At 36.9% G+C, this 23492-nt stretch overlaps 1 protein-coding gene across 1 annotated transcript in view; it reads right to left on the bottom strand.

The window, feature by feature from the left end:
• LOC134528073 (uncharacterized) overlaps positions 1–23492 on the bottom strand; it is a 50761-nt gene that overhangs the window by 4301 nt on the left and 22968 nt on the right. Inside the window, exon 2 of the mRNA XM_063361297.1 lies at positions 1285–1369. Coding sequence (XP_063217367.1) covers positions 1285–1345 — 61 coding nt within the window. The 5' untranslated portion in view covers positions 1346–1369. The remainder of the gene's footprint in view (positions 1–1284; positions 1370–23492) is intronic.

Genomic DNA, 23492 nt, shown 5'->3' with positions numbered 1-23492 from the left:
TATTTTGTCTTTTGGAAAATGTGAAATGCAGGCTATGTGTACCTTTAATTGAGCGCGGTTGTTAGGTTGATTCCAAAATGTTGAGATTGGCTTAAATGACTAAACTGACTTTATTTTACTATTTGAATTAAAAGTGTATGTTGTGTAAGAGTCAACTAATATTATATATCAAAACAGAAATTGTAACACACAGGCTAAAAATGACGAACGTGATGGACATAGGAATCTGAAAGAGTATTTAGCAGTCAAATAACAATCGAACAAATGTTAAAAACAAACATAAAACCAAAATTATAAATTTATTTTAATTTCATAATGAAAATTGCCCACAATGATAAATTTGTGTAGATAGAATATTTATGAAACCACAATACAAATAAAAACTTAACAAATGGTGATTGTGTTGAAATAAAACCATGGACATACAAATCAAAACAGAAAAAAATTTAACCCCTGTTCAGACTCACTTTGTCATTTCTTAAAAAAATATACATATACATAATATATTTTATTTTAACTAAACTATTTTTTATATTTGATGAAATAATCTTAAGCTCTAATTGTAATACATATTAATATAAAAAAATATTATAATGTGTAACTAATATAAATATTTTTTTCATAGGCTATACCATGAACCACACATTCAAAGTTTAATTAATTCATATATCATTAAGGTATAAATTGTACACTTCAGTTAACAACTAGACTGAAGGGTTAAACAAATTTAACGTAATGAGATTAACAATGAAGTTAGGTGACAGGAAATACTGCACAACACTGTGTGGTGATCCAGGTTCAATTTGTGGCATGATAATACCTGGATATTTTGCCAGTGGGAAATGTGGCAAATGTTTCCATGCGTCTGTTGGTTTTCTCTTCGTACTCATGTTTTATACACCCATTGATTCCATGAATGCTGCATTCTGATCTCACCACCTTTCATTGTGTCTAATTCTTCTGATGTTGGTGAGGCATTAAGTGCTATTTTATTTTTATAGAAGTATGTCACTCTGTTCCAGCCATGTAGCACTGGAGTTGGTTTTCCTGCCCCATCAAGTGATGAACAGAGGTGGGAAAATGGTGGACTAACTTTCAGAACATTAAACATTAAACAAAAAAAATACATGCTCGTAAATCTCAGCAACACCAAATTCAAATTGATCTTTTTTTTTTTCTTATTAGATAATTTGTTAATATTTAGTAAGCATGTAACATGTACAAGGAAATTAAAAGGTGTACCACTTAACAGACATAGCACTAAGTGCATGTGGTTTTTATTACCTATTCGTATTGATGCAGCGAACAGAAGTAGGCGCAAGATATCTAATCTGTCAGGAATCATTGTAGATTTGTGATGCGCTGGGTTCTGGAACAAAATGTATCAATAAATGAAATGGTATAAAAAATTATTGCATGTTTTCAGAAGAAATGCTTTTGAATACTTTTTCCTTCAGATACAAGATGCACTTGGTGATCCAAACATATATGTTCTTATTACCTATACATAAATTTAACCTAATGCAGTTTCATTAAGTGAGTTATAATTTAGCATTACGTTATATTTTTTTCTCTGTTTCTGCAGTAAAACAAAATATTAACAAGAAGCACAAAAAAATCAGAGGTAAAATGGACACGAGACGAACCGAAGTCCGCCGAAGCCGGACTGGTTATCATTAATAATAAATTGTTGTAATTTTAGTTAATAGTTTTTATCATGCATTAGGTGTAATATAATTATTAAGAGTGTTTCATGTCTTACCTGTAGCTTCCTGTGGCACGTAATCGTAAATAGGTATAACGGTAATTGGTTCGGCGCGAAGACGCCATGTTAGGATAGCAGAGCCCTGAGCTCAGCCCAGTCCTTCGCCTGCACCGACTGAGAGCAGACGCATCAGCACCCCGGGGACCTCACCGCTTGCCAGCAACTGCTAAGTAATTCCGTTAAATCTTAATCATCTTAAATCTTTCGTGCGTAATTCCTCGGGGTTTCTCTCGGTCGGGTGGACTGTTTAAATAATTGTATGAGTGACCACTATGGTCCTTTTTATGCTAATTACCGAATTGTAATGTGTGACCACGTGGTCAGGTCGCACCACGTGAACCGATTCGTGCCGTAGGCGTTGTGTGATATAATCAAAGGTGTAGGCGAAGTAGCAACTATTAAACCAGGGCATACGATTTTATTTGTATTTGTTTATTTCAACATCCTGAGTGTGACGGCGTGTGGGACGCCGTAAGAGCCCACTGCGTAGGTGAAGAGCGTACCCGACGCTGAGAGCGGACCAGTGGCGAGTACTAGGATTGGCTTTAGGGAGGTTAAAATCACGCCTCACTTGGGCAACGTCACGGCCCTGAAAAAGAGTCTCTCCAGGGTCCGTGCCCCTTGCACAGTGGCACTCACAAATTAATCTTAGTACATGTATCAACGCGAACCCCCGCTTAGCATAAGGACAGTTAGGCCGCGGCCATGTCACTACTATATTAAAACTTATCGTAGCATTTCATAATAAAATAATAGCCTTTAGAACCAAAAGAATGTAAAAATACAATAACAAAAAGAAAAATTAAAAACAGATAAGAAAAACCAACAAAAAATAAGAAAATAAAAACAATAGTTTTAAGTTGTTATTTAAATATTTTTAAGGCATGCAAAAAAAAAGCAAACCAGACTCCGAACCGAAAATGTGGCCTCTGCATGGTGTTTGCACTGCCCCCCATCTCTTTTTCCTAGTTTAAGCCTTTAGCATTTATCCTTGGTATATATTAAATACGGCCAAAATCTGTACGCTGTACACATAGTGAAACATGTTTTCAATTTTAATGCATAGTTAGTAAGTTGTTTTACCTTTCTTCTTCTCTAGTTTTAGGTGCTGACTAGCAGTGGATTGAGTGGTCAGTGTAGCCAACCACCAACAGGGGCGCATGCGTCCCTGGTCACTATAAAATATAAAGTGGACCACGATTCCAAGTGCTCCACGCCTGCGTGGTAGAATCTTATCTGGACTCTTCATTCCTACCATCCTCTGTCTCCTGTGTTCTCCTACAATATTAATGCATGTCCTTGAATCCTGCATGTCTGCACCCAGGGTTTTCCCTGTGTCTATGCAGGTTTTTACCTGGGCCCAACTTAGCATAGTTTTAAGCTAGTTTTAAGATAGGGGAGTTGATCATGGCGCCAATCGCTGCCATGACTGGCCAATTCCCGTACAAAGCACACGATGCATGCTATCCTCTCCCTGCATGGCTAATCCCAGCATGACTAGGTCCCTGCCTTACCTGGACCTCTCCTACGAATACACTTAGATTTAGTTAGGGGGAAAAAAAAATTTGGTACTGACCTATTTACTTGGTTGATGCTGACCTAATACATTTTAAAATTTGAATTATTGAATAAATGTTCATCATGGAAAATAAGCCCTCTGCAATGTTTTGAATATGTTTGGTTCAATAATTGTAATACTAAGTTTACTGAATCAATACATATAGTATATTTGAGTTTTTACATAATTTCCTGCTAAAAGTACAATACTTTTGAAAACTGTAACTGGCCTTAAGATTTTCAGTGCTGAATTTTTGAATTTACTACAGTTCCTGCTATATTTTGTTTGAATCTTTTTCCTTGAATCTTAAATCTTTGAAGTACTAGTGATTTAATCGTATTCAAGGGTTCAAGCTTGGGGTCTTGTTAATTTGTTGAAAAACATAAATTATGCATTAAAAAATATTATCATTCAATGATTTCAAAATATTTAGATGTATAAACCACATATTTTTTCTAGCTAAATGTAGTCTGTGTGGTATATTTTTTAATGCCGACTTATTTATTTAATAGTGTCACAACTTGATTAATTTTTTTATAGTGGCATGTGGATTGCCAAAACTAATATTTTACATTGTTGTGGTTGCACCCGTTTAACATTTTTTGGGGCGGATCCGCATAAAATTTGTGCATCACTAGCTTAGATGGATGTCTATGAAATTATTACTATTGAATATATATTACCAGAAAATTGAAACTTTTGACAAACTACGAGTTTGGTTACATGTTATCTGTGAAAAGTAGTACATTAAAAAAAACCTTTCTTATAATTGTACTTTTCGTGATAAGTTTAAGAAACATCTAGCAATAGAAATAAATTAAAATATTTTAATGTTTATAAATGTATTATATACCTACATATTAACTGTGTTTAAATAATGCAGGTAAAATTTTTATGCGCCCAAAACAAGATATTTTTTTCAGAACGGAAATCGCGTTATTAGAACTACAGCCTTGGCGAGTGAGGTGGGCGGGTGGCGTGTCTGGGCTGATACGCCAGGGTGATGCAGAATAACGTTAGTAGGGTGGTTGGAAGGGGGGGGGGGGGTCGATAACCCCTGGAGTGTCTGTGACCCACATAGCGACTGTGCGCGGTCGTTGCCTGAGTGCGAAGGCGGCGGCGTGGCTGGGAAGTTGGTTTTGGAGCGATTCGCCGGGGGGAAGGGGGATGAAGGAGCGATGTGGAGGGGAGGCTTGTGGGACGGGTCAGTGCCCACGTCCCCTCACCCCGTCGAACCCTTTCTTGCACGTCGTGACGAGGACGGTGGAAAGCCGGGTTTACGAACGTCTCAAGTAACGCAAGAGCGCAAAAAACGCAACAAACTACGGTACGTTCTTTAAATGATTCATGCAATTGAGAATAATTTTGATTAAATAAAAATTTTCGGACATACGCCATTGCCCTTTTGTACTGCTTGTCATGGAAAATTTTCAAATAATCCATAAAATAAGCCGATTTAAGCTTGCTCTCTGGTAATTTACGTTGTCATTTTTATTTGTTTATTTTGCATTCTTGAATTTTTTCCATGACAAACAGTACAATACTGTATTGATGTATTCCCGAAAAAAAATTGCATTTAATCAAACTACGGTAGTTTATAAAACAATCATGTCGCAGAACATCGCCAGCCCTACAACTAGAAACAATAAAACTGTTAAAAAATTGTAAGTTTTTTTTACGAAAAAGTATGAAATTATTAATAATTTGATTCTAATTTTTTTTTTCACTGTGCAATGGTTTAATACGTGAAAACGTGGTGCGTGTTATTTTTAAAATAATCACAGTCTTCTATACACATACAAGTCTCCAGAAAACTTAACTTCAAGTATATAGAAGGCGGAATTGCAAGCCGAAACTCGAGAAGTTGAAAGCTGGCCGATGCGTGCTTCGTTTTTTTTGTTTGTTTCTTGCGTTAGTTTATAAACCCGCCCTAAGAGTGCATGTTCTCTGGAGGAAAAGGAAAAAAGACGAGAAGCTAGTAAATATCATTAGCTTAAGAAATGGGTCGGGAGTAAGACCCGTCTCTCACTTTCTCAACAAGTCGTGGTGTGTTTGGTTTGGAACAATTCAATCCCGTATTCTGCCCTAGTACCTTTCCGTTGGCGGATGTCATAATTATTAATGCGCCACGTTAAAAGTCTGAGGAATGCTTTAACGTTCTCCAGGTGAAGCGAGCAGCGGTGAAAACAAGCGACATTCCAGATGATCATGGGCTCCCAACCATATTTGTTTAAACGACTGGGTGCATAAATTAACACTAATGATTCGTACTGAAGATTGGCCTACGTGTCAATTTGTGATCACTATTTGAGTGTTAACCAACTAATTTAGTGTCGCAAAATTGCTTGATACTGAATGAATAAAAAATAATTTAAGTAACATTTGCAAACCCAAAAATAATTTAAAATTATACTGAAATTGACAAAATATTAAACCCAACCTACAATCAGGAAAAAAAAGTATAATCTCTTGACTAAAATATTTCTGCATTTTCTTGTACATTTGGTTTACATAAATTTTATGTCAAAAAACAAACCACTTTTTGTTGCTTTTTTTTCCCAAGTAACTGGCCGAGAAATTTCATTATTGACTCATTTAAGGACTTTTTGGCTCTTGACGGTTGATATTTAATGTTTAGGCGATTATTATGTTTTAAGAGATTATATATATCATATTCTTTTTTTGCGTAATTAACTGTTCAAGTCCAATGTTTAACATTCTGATGACGTACACATAAGGCGAGCTAATGCAGGATTTAAATTTTCACGTTAAAAATCGAAGTCTACGGGTTACATTATGAATTAATTAAATGTGCTACTTTATTAAAATTTAAGTACTCCATATACATTTATATTAACTATTTAAAACTTAAATAAAGAAATTTCGATGTTGACGAAACGCTAAAACCCTAACGCATTTTTTTTCTTTCGAAACTGCCCAAGTCGGAGCAAGTAACGGAACGGCGTCCGCGGGTCCGCGCGCTGATGCCTTCGTGCGTGTGGGTGACGGAACCCCCCGCCTCGTTCTGACCGCAGAGTAGAAGATGGGCGGCGCTGATGACATTAGTGAAGGCCCGGGCCGGATGTGGCCGGAAGGGTGGGGGAGGGGTGGGGGGGGGGGGGAGTTTGAAGAGGTGAGTTTTGTCGGTGTGCGGTCACCCTCCTCCTCTTACACCCTCCGACCCACACCCTGGCCCCGATTCACAATCTGGCCAACCGGGCATTTCCCCAGAGAGCGCCGGTTCTTGAGTTGCGGAAAAAATTGTGGGACGGGAAAAATAAGTTTTTTTTAACGTACTGTAATGATTTGATTAAAAAAAAACATGTATAATTCTACTATTTAAAGAACAACATAAATCGTGTAATATCCCCACGCTTGTCGTAAGATCCTACTTAATATTATAAACGCGAAAGTTTGTAAGTATGGATGGATTGATGTTTGTTACTCTTTCACGTAAAAACTACTGAATGGATTTGAATGAAATTTGGCCTACAGCTAGTTTATAACCTGTATTAACACATAGACCCTATATTAATATGAAATTCCATCCCTAAGAGAGTGAAAAAGTGATAATTTCATTTTATAACAGAAAAAATCATAGGTCATAGACATAAAAATAGTGTGTGAGTGTCATTTCTCTATGTCTGACACACGATCATACCACAGAATAAACTGTTTATTCTGTGATCATACACATAGTAACGTCAGGCAAATTAATATTTTTCTCCTTGGTGAGACCAGTCCGCTTAGTGGAGCTCGCAGCGGCTAGAAAAATAAAGGCGCTAATAACAGTTTTGTTATTAACTTCGTCAATAGATAGAATTGCCTTGAATTTTAAACGCACCATCGTTTGATGCGTTTGTCATGTCTTTAATTTTCGTTTGTTTGTGCCGTATGCGTTCCTATACCATTCATCCGATTGCGATGAAATTTTAGTGATTTGTTATGCGCATGCCCATGAAGGTTACTGAGACGGTATAACTATTTTTCAATAGTTGGAGCATGAATCGTGTCAAAAAATGTGTTTATTTCATTTTATATAGCGGCACTTCGTCTGTTTTTGTTGTATAAGTGCGCACGCATGATACCATTTATTTAAATATAAAAGAGAGACAGAGATAGAGTGATATATATATATATATATATATATATATATATATATAGTGAGATAGAGACGGAGAGATAAGTTGAGATAGAGCGAGGTATAGTAAATGAAATGGGTTAGATAAAGAGATATACCTAAAGATGTATAGAGCTATATAGACATATATAGAAGATATAGAGATAGTGGGAAGTATATGTAGATATAGAGATAAATAGAGATAGAGAGATACATAGATGTATATAGATGTAGATAGAGATAAATATATATAAAGAAATGGATAAATGATTTGTACCTATATGTGGAACTACTTCAAACATATTACAAAACAAAACTGAATGAGGCATTGCAATGCAGGCCGAACATTAGCTAGATAATGGAATCTATTCAATATTAGTAATCTCTTATTTTTCAGCTTTTTTCTATATTGCTTTATAAAGTCTAAATTACATACAGACCAGGTAAATAACTTTAAACTGGCAGAACAACGTTTGTCGGGATCTGAAAGTGATATAAATTAATTTTCACATTTGACATTCAAATTAAGAAGACATTTACTAACTACATCTGATTTCGAAAAAGGTCCCCTTCACCCTGTGTTCAGCCCGGGCAACGCCGGGTATTGCAGCTAGTGATCACATAAACTTCAAATTTAAATGAGAAAAACGACAAATAGCTTATGTATTTGAAAACCCTTAGTATTTAGTTGCATAATGTGCAGTTTCAAAGCTGATAGTGAATTAGCTTGAGTTTATGAAATTTTATGATTTTTTTTTTGGGTGGGGGGATCTGGAAAAGGAAGAGTGGTGACTAAATATTATCTGCTCAGAGTGCTAGCCGCCTGGAATCAGCGCGAGCAACCGCCCCGTTGGACGGAATTCGAACAGTAGCCAGGAATTTGTGGAAAAAAAAAAGGGGGGGGGGATTTCCGGAATATCTATTTTATAATTGTTTCATGAGAAAGTTTTCTTTATAATAACTTTTTAAAAAGTAAATTAATGTTCACTTTACAATCTCAGGAAATGTTGGACTTTTAGAACGCCACCGTTTATTCATAAAAATACACATAATGATTTAGTTTATTAAAAGACAACTGTAATTTTTTTCAATTTTGATTTCATTGTTTTTAATACTCCGTTATTGAGTAGCTTGTTGGATGATTTGGTTTAAAACACCTTACAAATACGTAATTCTGTTTTTGAAAACATGAAACACACATGTCAATTTTGTATGAAAGACACGCTACTTGCAGTAACACTTAAAAACACAATTCCTGAAGCTTTTGTGTATTAGGCAAATCGGGCTATAATATATAATAGCGCAATTGGGAGGAAATGTGTTATTGTAGCCCTCTAAGGGTTTAAATAATTAATCCTTCTAAAATAATATATCTGTAAGATTAAGTGGCTAGGTTGCTATAATCTTCTTATTCTGTCGTAGGTTTTTTTCTCTCTCCCAAAGGGACCTTCCCCCCCCCCCCCCTTCTGACAACTTCCCTGCACGAGAGTTTGCGGAAGCGAACAGTAGTGAGCGCGCCCGGACTGCTTGACTTCCAACAGGTATTTATCCTTTCAAGCCAATGTGAATTCCATTGTTAAATACAGTGATCCTGATAAATTCAGGACTCACAATAACATGACCTCACCACAGAATACTTCATAAGAATTTTAAGGAAATAAACTAAAAATTAACTTATAGGAACATATTTGACAGTATTACAAGCTTATGAATACACTATTAGAGATACGGTTTTTGGATCAACAGGTTTTCGTGGACAACATGTAATCATCATAACAACATTTTTTATTTATATTTCTCATATGCAAATTTACACTCCTCAAAAATTCAGTTTAGATTTGAAGCATCAGCTTCAATACTGACATTTCGTAGATGTATGATTTTTTTTCGTTATATTTCAATAAAATGTAATTATTTAATTAGATATAATTATTTACCTTATATATGAGTATATTTAACTTCCGAATAAAAATACTGATTAGTTAATAGAAAATAGTAAATTCGACTATTATTGTACATCTGGCCAAGGAGGTTGAAATAATGTATTCTAAAGGCAACAATTGAGGTGTAACACGCGACGCTCAACATGTTTTAGCAGCGTTGCACAACAGCGCGTGACGTTACCAGATGATGCGTCATGTTGTTTAGGTAATCGAATACTGACATGTGTAGACGTTCGCGCGACAATGTCAGTAGTGTGGTCTAATGATCGTGTTTTATGCCACGTTGAGTCATGTTGTAAACAACTGATCATGTAAGTTTGGACAGACAACTTTGCCAAACAAAAGTTTCGCTTAAGTTGTCGCCATGGTTCGCAACTAAAAACTGTGAACAAGATCCACAAGACGTGTCAGAAGATCTAATATCGTCCACACATTCCCAGAGCTACAAATGCTGCCGTGCCGAAGTGTTCTTACTGTGAAACTGAAACTTTAAACTTTATACGAAAATTTCATGACGCTAAACGTATGTGGCCAGTACATACTTCTTTAAAAGTAACAGTTTTATAATCCCGGAATTTATCTTCGAAGAGCCTGTATTTTAAAACGTTTTCAACTCGCTTTCTTGTCTATCTGTTTGTTCGGTACAAATATTGCTATTGATTTTAAACTAACTCCCCGGTGAGCTAGAGACTTGAAACTTTTAACATAGCTTCGAACTGGATGACCATCCAATATTAACTCGATTTCTTGTCACTTTGTTTGTTCGTTACATTTTGTTATATTTAGTTTAGCTAAGCCCCCGGATTCGTGGCATTAGGCTACGAGCCATACCGTACAGTGTTGCGAGATGAATAACGCAGAACTCGCAGGCGGTGCCTATATCGCTCTTACAGGGCTAGGAAAAATGTACGCCACATGGTCATATAGTAAGGTATGGCAACTTCCTATCCTTATACTTGGCGAGATCCGTCCGCTTAGCAAATTTCATGGCGACTAGCGAACTAAGGTTGAAAATAAACGTGAACTTGGGTTTTTAATTCCTCACTTAACAAAAATAAATAAGTGTTGTAAAAATGTTTTGATTTAGTTTATTAAGTCTTAACATGTCTATGTATTCAATGATACGGAAATTAAAAAATAATAATGTGAGCGAGACTTTCAGTACTCGCCAGAGATGTGTAACATTAATACGAAACTCAGACACGAAATTTAAAGTAGAATTTTAAAATAATGAGGAGCGTGATAAATATACGCAAATTGTCTTTTCAACTACATTTCCTCACGCGAATCACACATAGTTTCCGCACTTGTCGTTATAATTTGCTGCCGGAGCAGCTAAGTTGACTGACTATTGAATAATTTGATCAGCAGACAGAAATTTCAAACTATAAATGAAACGGCTCCGATAAAAGCGAAAAAAATACTTGAAAAAAAAAATACTAAGCCCTGGCTTTGAACCTGATTTTTGACAAGGGATTTTTATTAAAATACTGTCCATCTTGATAATATTCATCAAACAGTTAATTATATAAAGTTTCCATTTGGCTTTGTTGAACTTTTGTTCGCATCATCCGTCACAGATGGCAGCGCCGTGGTTACACGTTTCCGTTCCATCCACAAAATCACTCCTCCTACCAAATGCCGCTGTAATACTACGGTATTATCAGACTAACTGAAACTGTTTGTTATTGTTTTACGTTCGAGGTTAATACCACTTCCCGGACTTTCGGCAGTGTTTTGTTTTGTTTCTTGCATGGCGGCGCGCGTAGCTCGTGCTGCGTCGTAATGACAACTGCTGATATAAATAATCGCGCGGCGTTTGGAACAGCTTCAACGAGCCTATGCTTGTGTATTAATGACATTTTATTGGCCTAGTTAAAAAGGACGCTAACGTGTCGCGGCCGTGATTGGCCCTTTTCAAGTAACAATTTAATTTAGGCAAGAGAGAAGAAAAAGAGTGGAAAATGACGCCATTTAGTGCTTGTTGAAGTTTATTCCCTCGGGGAATATTTGTACGTGGCGAGGCTAATTTCGGCGTTATTATTGTGAAAATTACGCCTGCATACAGGGTAATAGTCAGCGACGCCCTGATATTGAATGCAGAGGGATTGCATTCAATTTACGTGAGTGACGACGTATTTTCTGAACGATCTTAATTGTCCAGAGTTAAGGTATGGTCTGCATCGTCTTTATATTGGGACGCTAACGTAAATTTTACCGTCGACGTAGTTGAACAGTATTAGGATAAACTTTGAATTATTATCAAATTACGTGACTATTGACTTTCGGCAAATATCGGCAAAAATATTTAAAAATCCACAATTTACTCATAAACAAGTTCAGAGGTCCAAAAGCTAGGAATTTCATGCTAGAGCAAGCCGGAGCAAACCCCAAGATTTTTTACTTTGTGAACACTTTCAGGAACTTAAATACTTTTTTTTTTTTTTTTTTTTTTTAAGAGTCAGGTTATCTACGACATCCCATAGACTCGACTCATTTAGTTATTTAATATTTGTTGGTTTTGTTGATTCCATGACTCGAGGTTTTTCATGCTATGGTTAATGCAATAAAATAATTATTGATAGTATTATTTTGTTGTTACATGTTGAATACCTCTGGCGCCCTGTTATTAAATCCTGCAATAGAGTTCATAAGTAATTTTAAAAAGAAAATATCAATTTCTTCAAGTACACGTTTGTGTACACCGTGTACCGAGAGCTAAGGTGCTAAACACGCATAAGAAAATGTTTTATTTGATTGACTGTTGCGGTGACGAAACACGAAGCGACAAAGCAGGCAGACGTATCCCGTCACGGCGCGGGGGAGGGGGTCGACCCCTCCCTAGCCCAAGGGCGCGGCGCGCGGACCCGCCCCGCGGCGACGAAGGCAATCTGCGAGGAGTGCATACCCGGGTAGCGTCTAGCGGGAAGCGCGCTCCAATGAGCCAATGTACCCTCACAGGTCTTTATCTTATCTTTAAGTTTGACACTGTCCGACTTGCAGACTTTTTGAGTGGCAGAAATTCAAACAAAATGTACATATATGATTAGTTGTAAAGGTAGAAATTTTAACATTGTGCAGATAAGGAGAACCAAATTGAACAAATAAAATAATAAAAAACATTTTTGGGCTTACATACTGCGTGGTATGGTTTAAAATTCTTTCAGAAAAATTGGTTTTATTTTGTGTTTGAAAATAATTGAAAAATATGATTTAAAAAGGCCACGTAATTTTTTTTTTCTGATGAAATTAAATTTCATCACTTAGCAGCCAGTAAAATCGACTTTAAACCTAGAGAGTTCCAGTTTTATATTCCATTTCATTCTCGTTATCCATACCGCTCAAAAACGTTAAAAATGCAAATTAGCCAGTTAATCATGCAAAAGTATGTGATACATATTTTTAATTTCGTGAAAGTTCAGCCACTCATAAAATTGGCAAGTTTAACAATGACATGGAACGGGACACACACTCTTAAGGGGATAGATATTATTTCACTTCTAATATTCAACATGATTTTAAACACATCTATGGCAGAAGCTTATTTAATTGTGTTTTTTCTACCAAACAAGTCATCATTTAATTTTTTTATATGCCAGGTCTAGCATGTAATCACGTGGTAGGCAGTTTTGAATTTAGCCTTTCGTATTTAGCCATCGTCTTGAAACTCTTAGTTTTTAGAATATCATTCGTAAATAAATAAAAAAAATTGTTCTCCCTAAATCACAGAAAGAAAACTTTTTCGGGGTTTTGGGATAGAGCTAGGACTGACATAAAATTCACCTTTAAATTAATTAAAACCAATTAATAAGGACTTGTTTAGTAGAACAAAAGTCTTATGACCAATATAATGTGATTATATTGTGAACTTATTTAAAATAGTGTGCAAAAACCAAGAAATATTAGAAATAAATAATTTAGGGTACTATCCCCTTAAGACCCAGATACAATAGCAAAGTCTCAAATTGTGTTCGACAGACGCTGGTTGTTAATAGGTCCACGTGACCCTCTGATGTCATTAATGGTGTGGACAGTGGTCCGAACACATTGATCATCTTGAACCTTTTGTCCCAATCATCTAGAAGTTAATAAAGCATAAGGTTAAATATGGGTACGAATAATGACAAAACCAAAAACGTCCAAATCATTTTGATCATTCACGGAATTTCTACCTCCAAATGGGTGAAACTGGTTTTAATATTGTTTTAAAATAATATCACATCACGTGAGGTGAGATACTGTGCATGAAAAACAAGAAAGAAAAAGTATCTACTGATTTTTATCATTTTCTAAAATTAATTTCCTAAGGGGTTGAAAAGGGAGCAGATACGTTTTTATAACAAAAAAATAACTACCTCGAAGCTTTTCAAGGATAACTTAATATATTCGGCATTATGCATATCAATTCATTAAGTGTATTATTTTTATTATTTTTTGAAAGGTGGTTGCTATATGGCTGAAACGTAGAAGGATTTTTTTATAATAAGAATGTACCTATGAAACTAATCAAGTGTAATGTTAGAAATCGGATTAAAGAATGATTAACATACAAAACTATCAACTCATTTTTACAAGCTTTAAAATTTTTACCTTCAATGCGGGTGAAAATGGGGTAAGTTTGGTGAAGTAAAGATAAATATCACAGAACCTACTTAAATATGTTGTAAGAAACGCAGCATGAACTCTATGCATAACAAATTAGGCCACCTATTGTACGACTTACAATTTTTTTTTTAATTTACGTTCTAAATATGAAATGAGCATTGGTGTAATTTTATAGAAACTTTTCATAAATTGTAATCTTAAGTAGGATATCACAAATTTATTATTTTTAATGTAAGTTAAGAATAAATTGAAATTGTTATAAGAGTTCTTGAGATTTACCCCTGAGATGGCAAGACGGGATAAGTTTGGTACTATAATGAGAACAGATATAACCGAAACCATTACAGCGGAGGTGTGTATTTAAACACATAGGCCCTATTTATTTTCATTGAAAATAAAGATGAATAAGTGTTTTATTTCTCGCTTGTCAAAAAATTTGGGTGTCAGCATGTTCTAGTTTAGTTGATTAAGTCTTAACATGTTTAGGCTTCGTAAATACTAATACGGAAGTATAAAAAAAACTGGTTATGGTTATCTACATTAAAAATGAAGATTCGAGTATTTTAACTTTCTTACAATGTTATTCTTAATTATATGAGTAGCATATAATAGGGGCTCCGGAAACAGGCGCCAGGCGCCGGTGCCGGTGCCGGTGTCCGCCATCTTGGATTCTGACGTCACGGCGGCCATCTTGGACGAGCGTAACGGGACACAGCATAACGGGACACAGGGTAACGGGACATAACGTAACGGGACAAGTAGATCACGGCGGCCATCTTGGATCCGCCATTTTGGATGACGTCATTTTGTTTTCTCGAACATTCCGACGTTGTGTTTTCCGCCATATTGGATCCTATTAATGTTGCAATTTTCGTTATGATCGCCATCTTGAAATTTGGACGCCATCTTGAAAATCTTTAATTATTATCCGATTTTAATGAAAAAAATTCCAAAATTCATCAAAAAATTAACTTATTCGAATTCTGATTGATTATATCAGCCACCGTCCTCGGTTCGAACCCGGTGAGTGCAAAAAAACTAATAATGGCGACAGGCTCCTTCCTCAAGGTGGATGCAGGCAGACTGACTCCTACCACTTTTTTTCAAAGCATATATATCGTCACCTAGTATGACGTCATATCCGCCATCTTGAAAATCCGTAATTTTAATGCTAGAGATTCGGGAAAAAATTTAAAAATCATTAAAAAAATAATCAACCTAATTAAATAATAAAAAAATCCTTAAAACCACCGTTGCACTTTTCGTAACGGCCGCCATCTTTTAATCAAGAAACTGGAGATCACCATCTTGTTTTCGTCCGCTAGAGTGTGCTGATACCATGTTAGTAGAATTATCTGGTCACCACACCTTTGACCTTGACCTTGAAATTTGACCTTGCACTTTGACCTTGACCTTGAAATTTGACTTTGACCTTGACCTTGAAATTTGACCTAGACCTTGAAATTTGACCTTGACCTAGAATTTTGACCTTGACCTTGAAATTTGACTTTGTCCTTGAAATTTGACTTTGTCCTTGTCGACCATCATGGATCCGACATTTTATGTTCAGTACATGCTACCAGGAGCCACCACCTGCCGGAGTACGCCATCTTGTGTGTGTGTACTTGTATTATAGAGTACATTTCCATCTGGATAATTTTATTCTAACCCGCTACAGTGCAGTAATCATTTATTACGGAGGTGCCCCCCGCCATCTTGAAATTCGGCCGCCATCTTGAAATCATGTAATAATGTAGCTATAAAAGCAGGAAAAAATCCAAAATTCAATAAATAAATCACTCATTAACTTACATATTGATTCGATCGATTCCTGTCCTCGGTTCGATACCCGATCGATGCAATAATGTTTAATTTTATGTAAAAAATAATAATTTCAATAAACCATGTTCAACATTCGTAAAGAGACTTTAAATCATCTACTACCATCATCCTATCAGACATCAAGACCACCATATTGGAAATTCGTAATTGTAATGCTAGAGATTCGGGAAAAAGTTCAAAATTCATTAAATAAATTTGTAATCCATATAATGATTGATTGGATCGACTAAGGTCCTTGGTTCGAACCCTGGCCGATACAAAACAACTTTAATTAAAAAAATACTAAAAAGTGTTAGGTTTGAGAAAATAAAAACACCACAAGTTCTTTTAAAAAAATTTTATTACATAAATTCAATACACTACTACAAGTACAAAAAAAACACTGACAAATTACTAAAGCCTTCTGGATTCCTCGATTCAAACAGTCTTCTTATTGTACGGACTAAGCCTTTTACATGAATTTAAATGTCTATCCGATCCGGTCATCACCGCAGCCAGAGACGGACTGAAGTTCATATCTCTTATATAGTCTCATTAGCAGGTACAACACATGAGTCAAATCAATAACCATGTTCATTATACGTCTCGGAGCATTTTTTATAATGACGATGTAAGCTATCGAGACGTGAAATTAGTTTATTGCACTTATTGCACTGAAATTGTATTCTTTGAACATTATTAGAACAACCGCTTCTTTCATGTCTGCGAGCATTTGAGGTGATAGTAAATGATGCACCACAGTATTTGCACTGATGCGAAGTACGCTCTTCATTAATTGAAGTATTCAATGCTGATGAAACTTCAGCTGATGGTGTAACAGCACATATCGATGTCTCCTCCAGTGTTGTCAGAGGCGTTGCCAACGGGATCTGCTCCAACATCGTCGGCGCTGACGTCATGGTTCCCGTAGTCGATGGTACATCCTCCATCGAGTTCGACGTTAAAGTCAGTAAAGATGCCATCGAAGTCTCAAGAACAGGCAAATACACGACTTATGCACCAGAAGAAACAAACTAGGTGATCCGTACACCGTCGACGGCAGTAACAAACTGAGCGTCCTGCTGTCTAGGACTCGTTTATATACATTAACCGGTTTGAATAATACGCTAGTCAAATCAAGAACAATTTACTAAAATACTAAAGTAAAAACAACATTAAAAAAATAGAAGCACCATCAACAAAAAAGGAAGCACATTTGGAAGCACCATCAAAAAAGGAAAAACAATAGGAAGCACCGACTACGAAAAGGCAGCACATTTGGAAGCACAGACAACGTAAAGATAGCACCGCCATCGAAAAGGCAGCACATTCGGAAGCACCGACTACGAAAAGGTAGCACATTTGGAAGCACCGTCAACGAAAAGGCAGCACATTTGGAAGCACCGTCATCGAAAAGGCAGCACATTTGGAAGCACCGACTACGAAAAGGCACCACATTTGGAAGCACCGACAACGAAAAGGCAGCACATATATTATGCTAGCTTGTGAACTTCTCATTGTTGAACAAAGATAGCAGAATATATTTATGTATTTTTTTATTTTATATTTTATTTTTTATTAATTTATTTTTTTGTTTTTTTATGATATCAAAGAAAACTTGTGTCGTTTTTCTTCGTGTGCTTCCGATTATTTTTGTCAATATTATGGTGGTTTTCTCCGTGTGCTCCCGATTATTCTTGTTAATATTTTGATGGTTAATCCGTGTGCTTGCGATCATTCCTGCGGTTTCGGTCAAAGTTCAAGGTCACACTCATCCATTATGGCCACCGTGACGTCGCAATCCAAGATGGTGGACCGTGATAAATCTGAGAAGCACTAGCAGGAAGGACGAACTTCCTTCTCCTTGGAGACTATCGTAGCTATTCTTCTTATGCGATCGATAGTGAGCATCCCGCATCCTGCATAAAAGAAATAAATATTATTTACCTGCAAGCAATACGTGACGTCATCTGATGTTGAAAAGCGGAACTAGTTGCAGCAAGTACCTTTGCATAAGATAAATTAACTCTCGCTGATGAAATATTTAAAAAATTGTATTTAAGTAATGGTTATTAACTTAAAACTCTTAGTTTGCATCTGGCATTAGTCTCGGTAACTAATATGAATTCCGATTTAGGATCTGACGCTGTAGCGAAAGAACATAGGTGTGAGTTTTGCAGCAAAGAGTTTATCTTGAGAAAGAATAAAAGACAACACGAGAAGAATGACTGTGTTAAAAATCCACTACGCAATATGATAAGATGTGTTCGATGTAGCAAGTCGTTTACGCGGAGAGAGAGCTTAAAAAGACATGGCAGAACTTGTAACGCCAAGCCTGCGTACAAGCTAGAGGACAACGATGAATCTACTAGACTAAGGAAGAGTGATCTACATTACGACAATAATTTTCCTGGCTCTTCCGATCTCGACAAAGAACTTAAATTGAAGGAGGTTGATGATTTACGGAAGAATGAAGACAGTGGAAGAATCCTTAACGTGAAAAGTGAGAATATATTCCAGCCGAATTCAAGTAGATCTTTCCTACTTTATAGAAATGATGGACTCCTGAAAAGGAAGCATGAAGACGATGAAGACACTTCAACATCATCAACATCGAATTCTTACGGTAAATTGGGTGAAGACGATTCCTTCTACGGTGATTGTTACAGTGACTCTGAGGCTGTTGACAAAGACATAGACTATGATGAAGCACCTAAAGCTGACAAGATCGAAGAATGTGGTGGTGTCCTGAGACCGAAACGATGGAAACGACGTGATATATTAAATAAATCTGATCAAGCTTGTGATGATCACCGTCTCAAAAATGAAAGTTACCCTGAGGTTAGTGGTAAAACGGAAGACACCAGAGATCATAATATTTATTATAAACGTGCAAGGAAGATGGTGGTAGAAGAGATTGATTACACATCATGGAAAGATCCAAACATATTGGTTGACCGGCTAAGACTTCTACATGGTTCGCTTTGTGCAGGAAACTATTCGTGCATCAAAGAAATATCCTTCATACTCAAGGAACTGAGGAAAGCTGGCTACATACAATAATGGCTTGTTTTACTTGCTTTTGTATAATGTAAAGAAATAAAATAAAAATTAAAATTATAAACATTTAATGTTTTTATTTCTTGTATTCTGATTTCTAATTAAGACTTAGATCTCACAACTTGTGCTTCCTTTTTGCCTTTTTTGTTGATGGAGCTTCCAAATGTGCTTCCTTATTCGATGGTGCTTCCAAAATGTGCTTCCTTAGGGAGTGTTCAAGTATTACGTAACGAATTTGGGGGGAGGGGGGGTCTTGTAAAACGTTACGATGCGTTACAGGGGAGGGAGGGGGGGTTTGACCTACGCGTTACATCACATTGTTTTTTTTTTTAACTCTTCAGAACGGTCGCGTAGAGACAGATTCTTTCACGCATTTTTTAAAACTTTTTTTTTTCAAAATTTCAAATGGCATAATAACTTAATTTTTTTTTACCTTCACAAAATTGCTTCTGCTTGCTGTACAGGATTAATGAATATTATTTTTTTAACTCCAAATGTATATATATATATACATACATACATACATACATACACACACACCAACACACCTACACACACACACATACACACACACACACACACACACACATATATATATATATATATATATATATATATATAAACAGCTGTGATAGCTTTTCTCGTCACTCCAGTAAAGTAGTTAAAACAAAAAAATACCGCTATTCGGATGGCTTCGTTATACTTCGGTTGTCAACGTAGACTCCAATCGCCATATTAGAAATTATATAGGTATTGATATTCAAAATACACTGTTTTCTATGTGTGAGATTTTCTCTCATCACAACAGTAATGTTGTGGTACTAAAGACGATTGGTCTGAAAGGTTAATAAAAAAACTAGTGAATTAAAATCTCCCAAGTTGGCAACCCTTTTCGTTTATTTTTTACGGGGGATTCCCGATTGAATTGTTCGTATTTTGTTCTCCCAAGATGGCAACCCTTTTCGTTTATGTGATCCAAGCACTCGACCGACTGTATGAAAATTGACAACTACGATGTTTCGGTGGAATATAGAAACCCTGAAGATAGCTTGCAGGATTCAGCAGAACCTAATATGGCGTGGTATAGCGCTCACGTCCGTGAATCACAATATTTCTTGCAAGTTATTAAATGCGCGGATGAATCCTGCTGTTCCCACTTGAAGAGTGCATTAAAATCTGTCTTTCCAGAAAATTTCCTGCCGCCGCCCTGCCCAATCCTTCAAACCGCAAACAAGCTCGTGGTACCTAGTCAGATAGACAAAGGATCATGCAAGTTTTCGCCACTTTTTGTGAGGTTGTCTGTTGATCTGTCGCCTGCTCTAGAAGGGTTCAAGCAGATGCCTTACGATTTCTTTTGCCCATCAGTACAATCCGACCTAAGAACCGAGTATGTTCAACCTGTGGGGTTTATTTTACATCCCACAAGAGTGTGCAAATGCACAATCGTTACATGCATGGCAAGACTGCCCAAGACCTTCGTGAAAGTTGAGTACGGCCACAGCGACTTGCTGCAAGAAGGGCAAATGAGCTTCTCTGCATTGTGCGTCGCTGTGAAACATCGTCTGAGGATGCCGATTGGCTCGACGAAGACGAAGTTGATGCAAGTGGGTTAACAATTCCGGAACCCTCTTCGTCTGCTCTCCGGATGCCAGTAATGAAAGAATCTGAGTGGCTGGCAAACCCATGGACAGAGGAGCAGTAAAACTCCAATTGAATTGTTTTTTTTTACAATCTACTTATTTTAATTATGACTAATTTTATTTTAAATGTTTTTCGTTTTCGTTTTCGTTCAATCGTATTCTTAAATACGATTATATTTTGACAAATATATTTCATTGCAGTTAGTTTTATGTTTGTAATTGCATTGCCAAAGGTAAAAATAATTATTAGAAATAAAATTTGTTATTTGATTTTAATAGCTTTATTAGTAAAACGCTAAAATAGGAGAATGCATGAGAAGAACAATGGCGGATAAAGCAAAAAATGTGTAATGACAGAGCCAAGTCAGGAAAACGACGTAATTAAATGTATGATTGCTAAATGTATGATTGAATAGTAAAATTTATTAGGACAAAAAAAAACATTAGAAAGCTCTTGCTTTTAAAAACAAGACATTTCAAATGTTAATAAATAACATTAACGCGATTAAAACAATAACAAAGGTATTTTCGTGACTTATTCCGGTACGTTACGCCACATAATTGTGACTTTTAGGTAAAAATGGTCACTTGGGGTTACGTAACGTTTTACTAGGGGGGAGGGGGGTACAGAAAAACGTTACGGCGCGTTACATGGGGGGGAGGGGGGGTCAAAAATATCAAAAAATTGCGTTACGTAATACTTGAACGCTCCCTTATTCGATAGTGGTGCTGCCTTTTCGTTGTCGGTGCTTCCAAATGTGCTGCCTTTTCGTTGTCGGTGCTTCCAAATGTGCTGCCTTTTCATTGTCGGTGCTTCCAAATGTGCTGCCTTTTCGTTGTCGGTGCTTCCAAATGGGCTGCCTTTTCGTAGTTGGTGCTTCCAAATGTGCTGCCTTTTCGTTGTCGGTGCTGCCAAATGTGCTGCCTTTTCGTAGTCGGTGCTTCCAAATGTGCTGCCTTTTCGTTGTCGGTGCTGCCAAATGTGCTGCCTTTTCGTTGTCGGTGCTTCCAAATGTGCTGCCTTTTCGTTGTCGGAGCTTCCAAATGTGCTGCCTTTTCGATGACGGCGCTTCCAAATGTGCTGCCTTTTCGTAGTCGGTGCTTCCAAATGTGCTGCCATTTCGATGGCGGTGCTTCCAAATGTGCTGCCATTTCGATGGCGGTGCTTCCAAATGTGCTGCCTTTTCGTTGTCGGTGCTTCCGAATGTGCTGCCTTTTCGTTGACGGTGCTTCCAAATGTGCTGCCTTTTCGTAGTCGGTGCTTCCGAAAGTGCTGCCTTTTCGATGGCGGTGCTATCTTTTCGTTGTCGGTGCTTCCAAATGTGCTGCCTTTTCGTAGTCGGTGCTTCCGAATGTACTGCCTTTTCGATGGCGGTGATTCCAAATGTGCTGCCTTTTCGTTGTCGGTGCTTCCGAATGTGCTGCCTTTTCGTTGACGGTGCTTCCAAATGTGCTGCCTTTTCGTAGTCGGTGCTCCCGAATGTGCTGCCTTTTCGATGGCGGTGCTAACTTTTCGTTGTCGGTGCTTCCAAATGTGCTGCCTTTTCGTAGTTGGTGCTTCCGAATGTGCTGCCTTTTCGATGGCGGTGCTATCTTTTCGTTGTCGGTGCTTCCAAATGTGCTGCCTTTTCGTTGACGGTGCTTCCTATTGTTTTCCTTTTTTGATGGTGCTTCCAAATGTGCTTCCTTTTTTGTTGATGGTGCTTCTATTTTTTTAATGTTGTTTTGACTCTAGTATTTTAGTAAATTGTTCTTGATTTGACTAGCGTATTATTCAAACCGGTTAATGTATATAAACGAGTCCTAGACAGCAGGACGCTCAGTTTGTTACTGCCGTCGACGGTGTACGGATCACCTAGTTTGTTTCTTCTGGTGCATAAGTCGTGTATTTACCTGTTCTTGAGACTTCGATGGCATCTTTACCGACTTTAACGTCGAACTCGATGGAGGATGTACCATCGACTACGGGAACCATGACGTCAGCGCCGACGATGTTGGAGCAGATCCCGTGGCAACGCCTCTGGCAACACTGGAGGAGACTTCGATATGTGCTGTTCCACCATCAGCTGAAGTTTCATCAGCATTGAATACTTCAATTAATGAAGAGCGTACTTCGCATCAGTGCAAATACTGTGGTGCATCATTTACTATCACCTCAAATGCTCGCAGACATGAAAGAAGCGGTTGTTCTAATAATGTTCAAAGAATACAATTTCAGTGCAATAAGTGCAATAAACTAATTTCACGTCTCGATAGCTTACATCGTCATTATAAAAAATGCTCCGAGACGTATAATGAACATGGTTATTGATTTGACTCATGTGTTGTACCGGCTAATGAGACTATATAAGTGATATGAACTTCAGTCCGTCTCTGGCTGCGGTGATGACCGGATCGGATAGACATTTAAAGTCATGTAAAAGGCTTAGTCCGTACAATAAGAAGACTGTTTGAATCGAGGAATCCAGAAGGCTTTAGTAATTTGTCAGTGTTTTTTTTGTACTTGTAGTAGTGTATTGAATTTATGTAATAAAATTTTTTTAAAAGAACTTGTGGTGTTTTTATTTTCTCAAAACTAACACTTTTTTAGTATTTTTTTTAAATTAAAGTTGTTTTGTAACGGCCAGGGATCGTACCAAGGAACTTAGTTGATCCAATCAATCATTATATGGATTACAAATTTATTTAATGAATTTTGAACTTTTTCCCGAATCTCTAGCATTACAATTACGAATTTCCAATATGGTGGTCTTGATGTCTGATAGGATGATGGTAGTAGATGATTTAAAGTCTCTTTACGAATGTTGAACATGGTTTATTGAAATTATTATTTTTTACATAAAATTAAACATATTGCATCGATCGGGTATCGAACCGAGGACAGGAATCGATCGAATCAATATGTAAGTTAATGAGTGATTTATTTAATGAATTTTGGATTTTTTCCCGCTTTTCTAGCTACATTATTACATGATTTCAA

Source organism: Bacillus rossius, chromosome 1, assembly GCF_032445375.1.
Source record: "Bacillus rossius redtenbacheri isolate Brsri chromosome 1, Brsri_v3, whole genome shotgun sequence".
Lineage (NCBI taxonomy): Eukaryota > Metazoa > Arthropoda > Insecta > Phasmatodea > Bacillidae > Bacillus > Bacillus rossius.
Note: the sequence above shows the minus strand (reverse complement) of the source record. Positions and strands in the feature narration are given on the sequence as shown.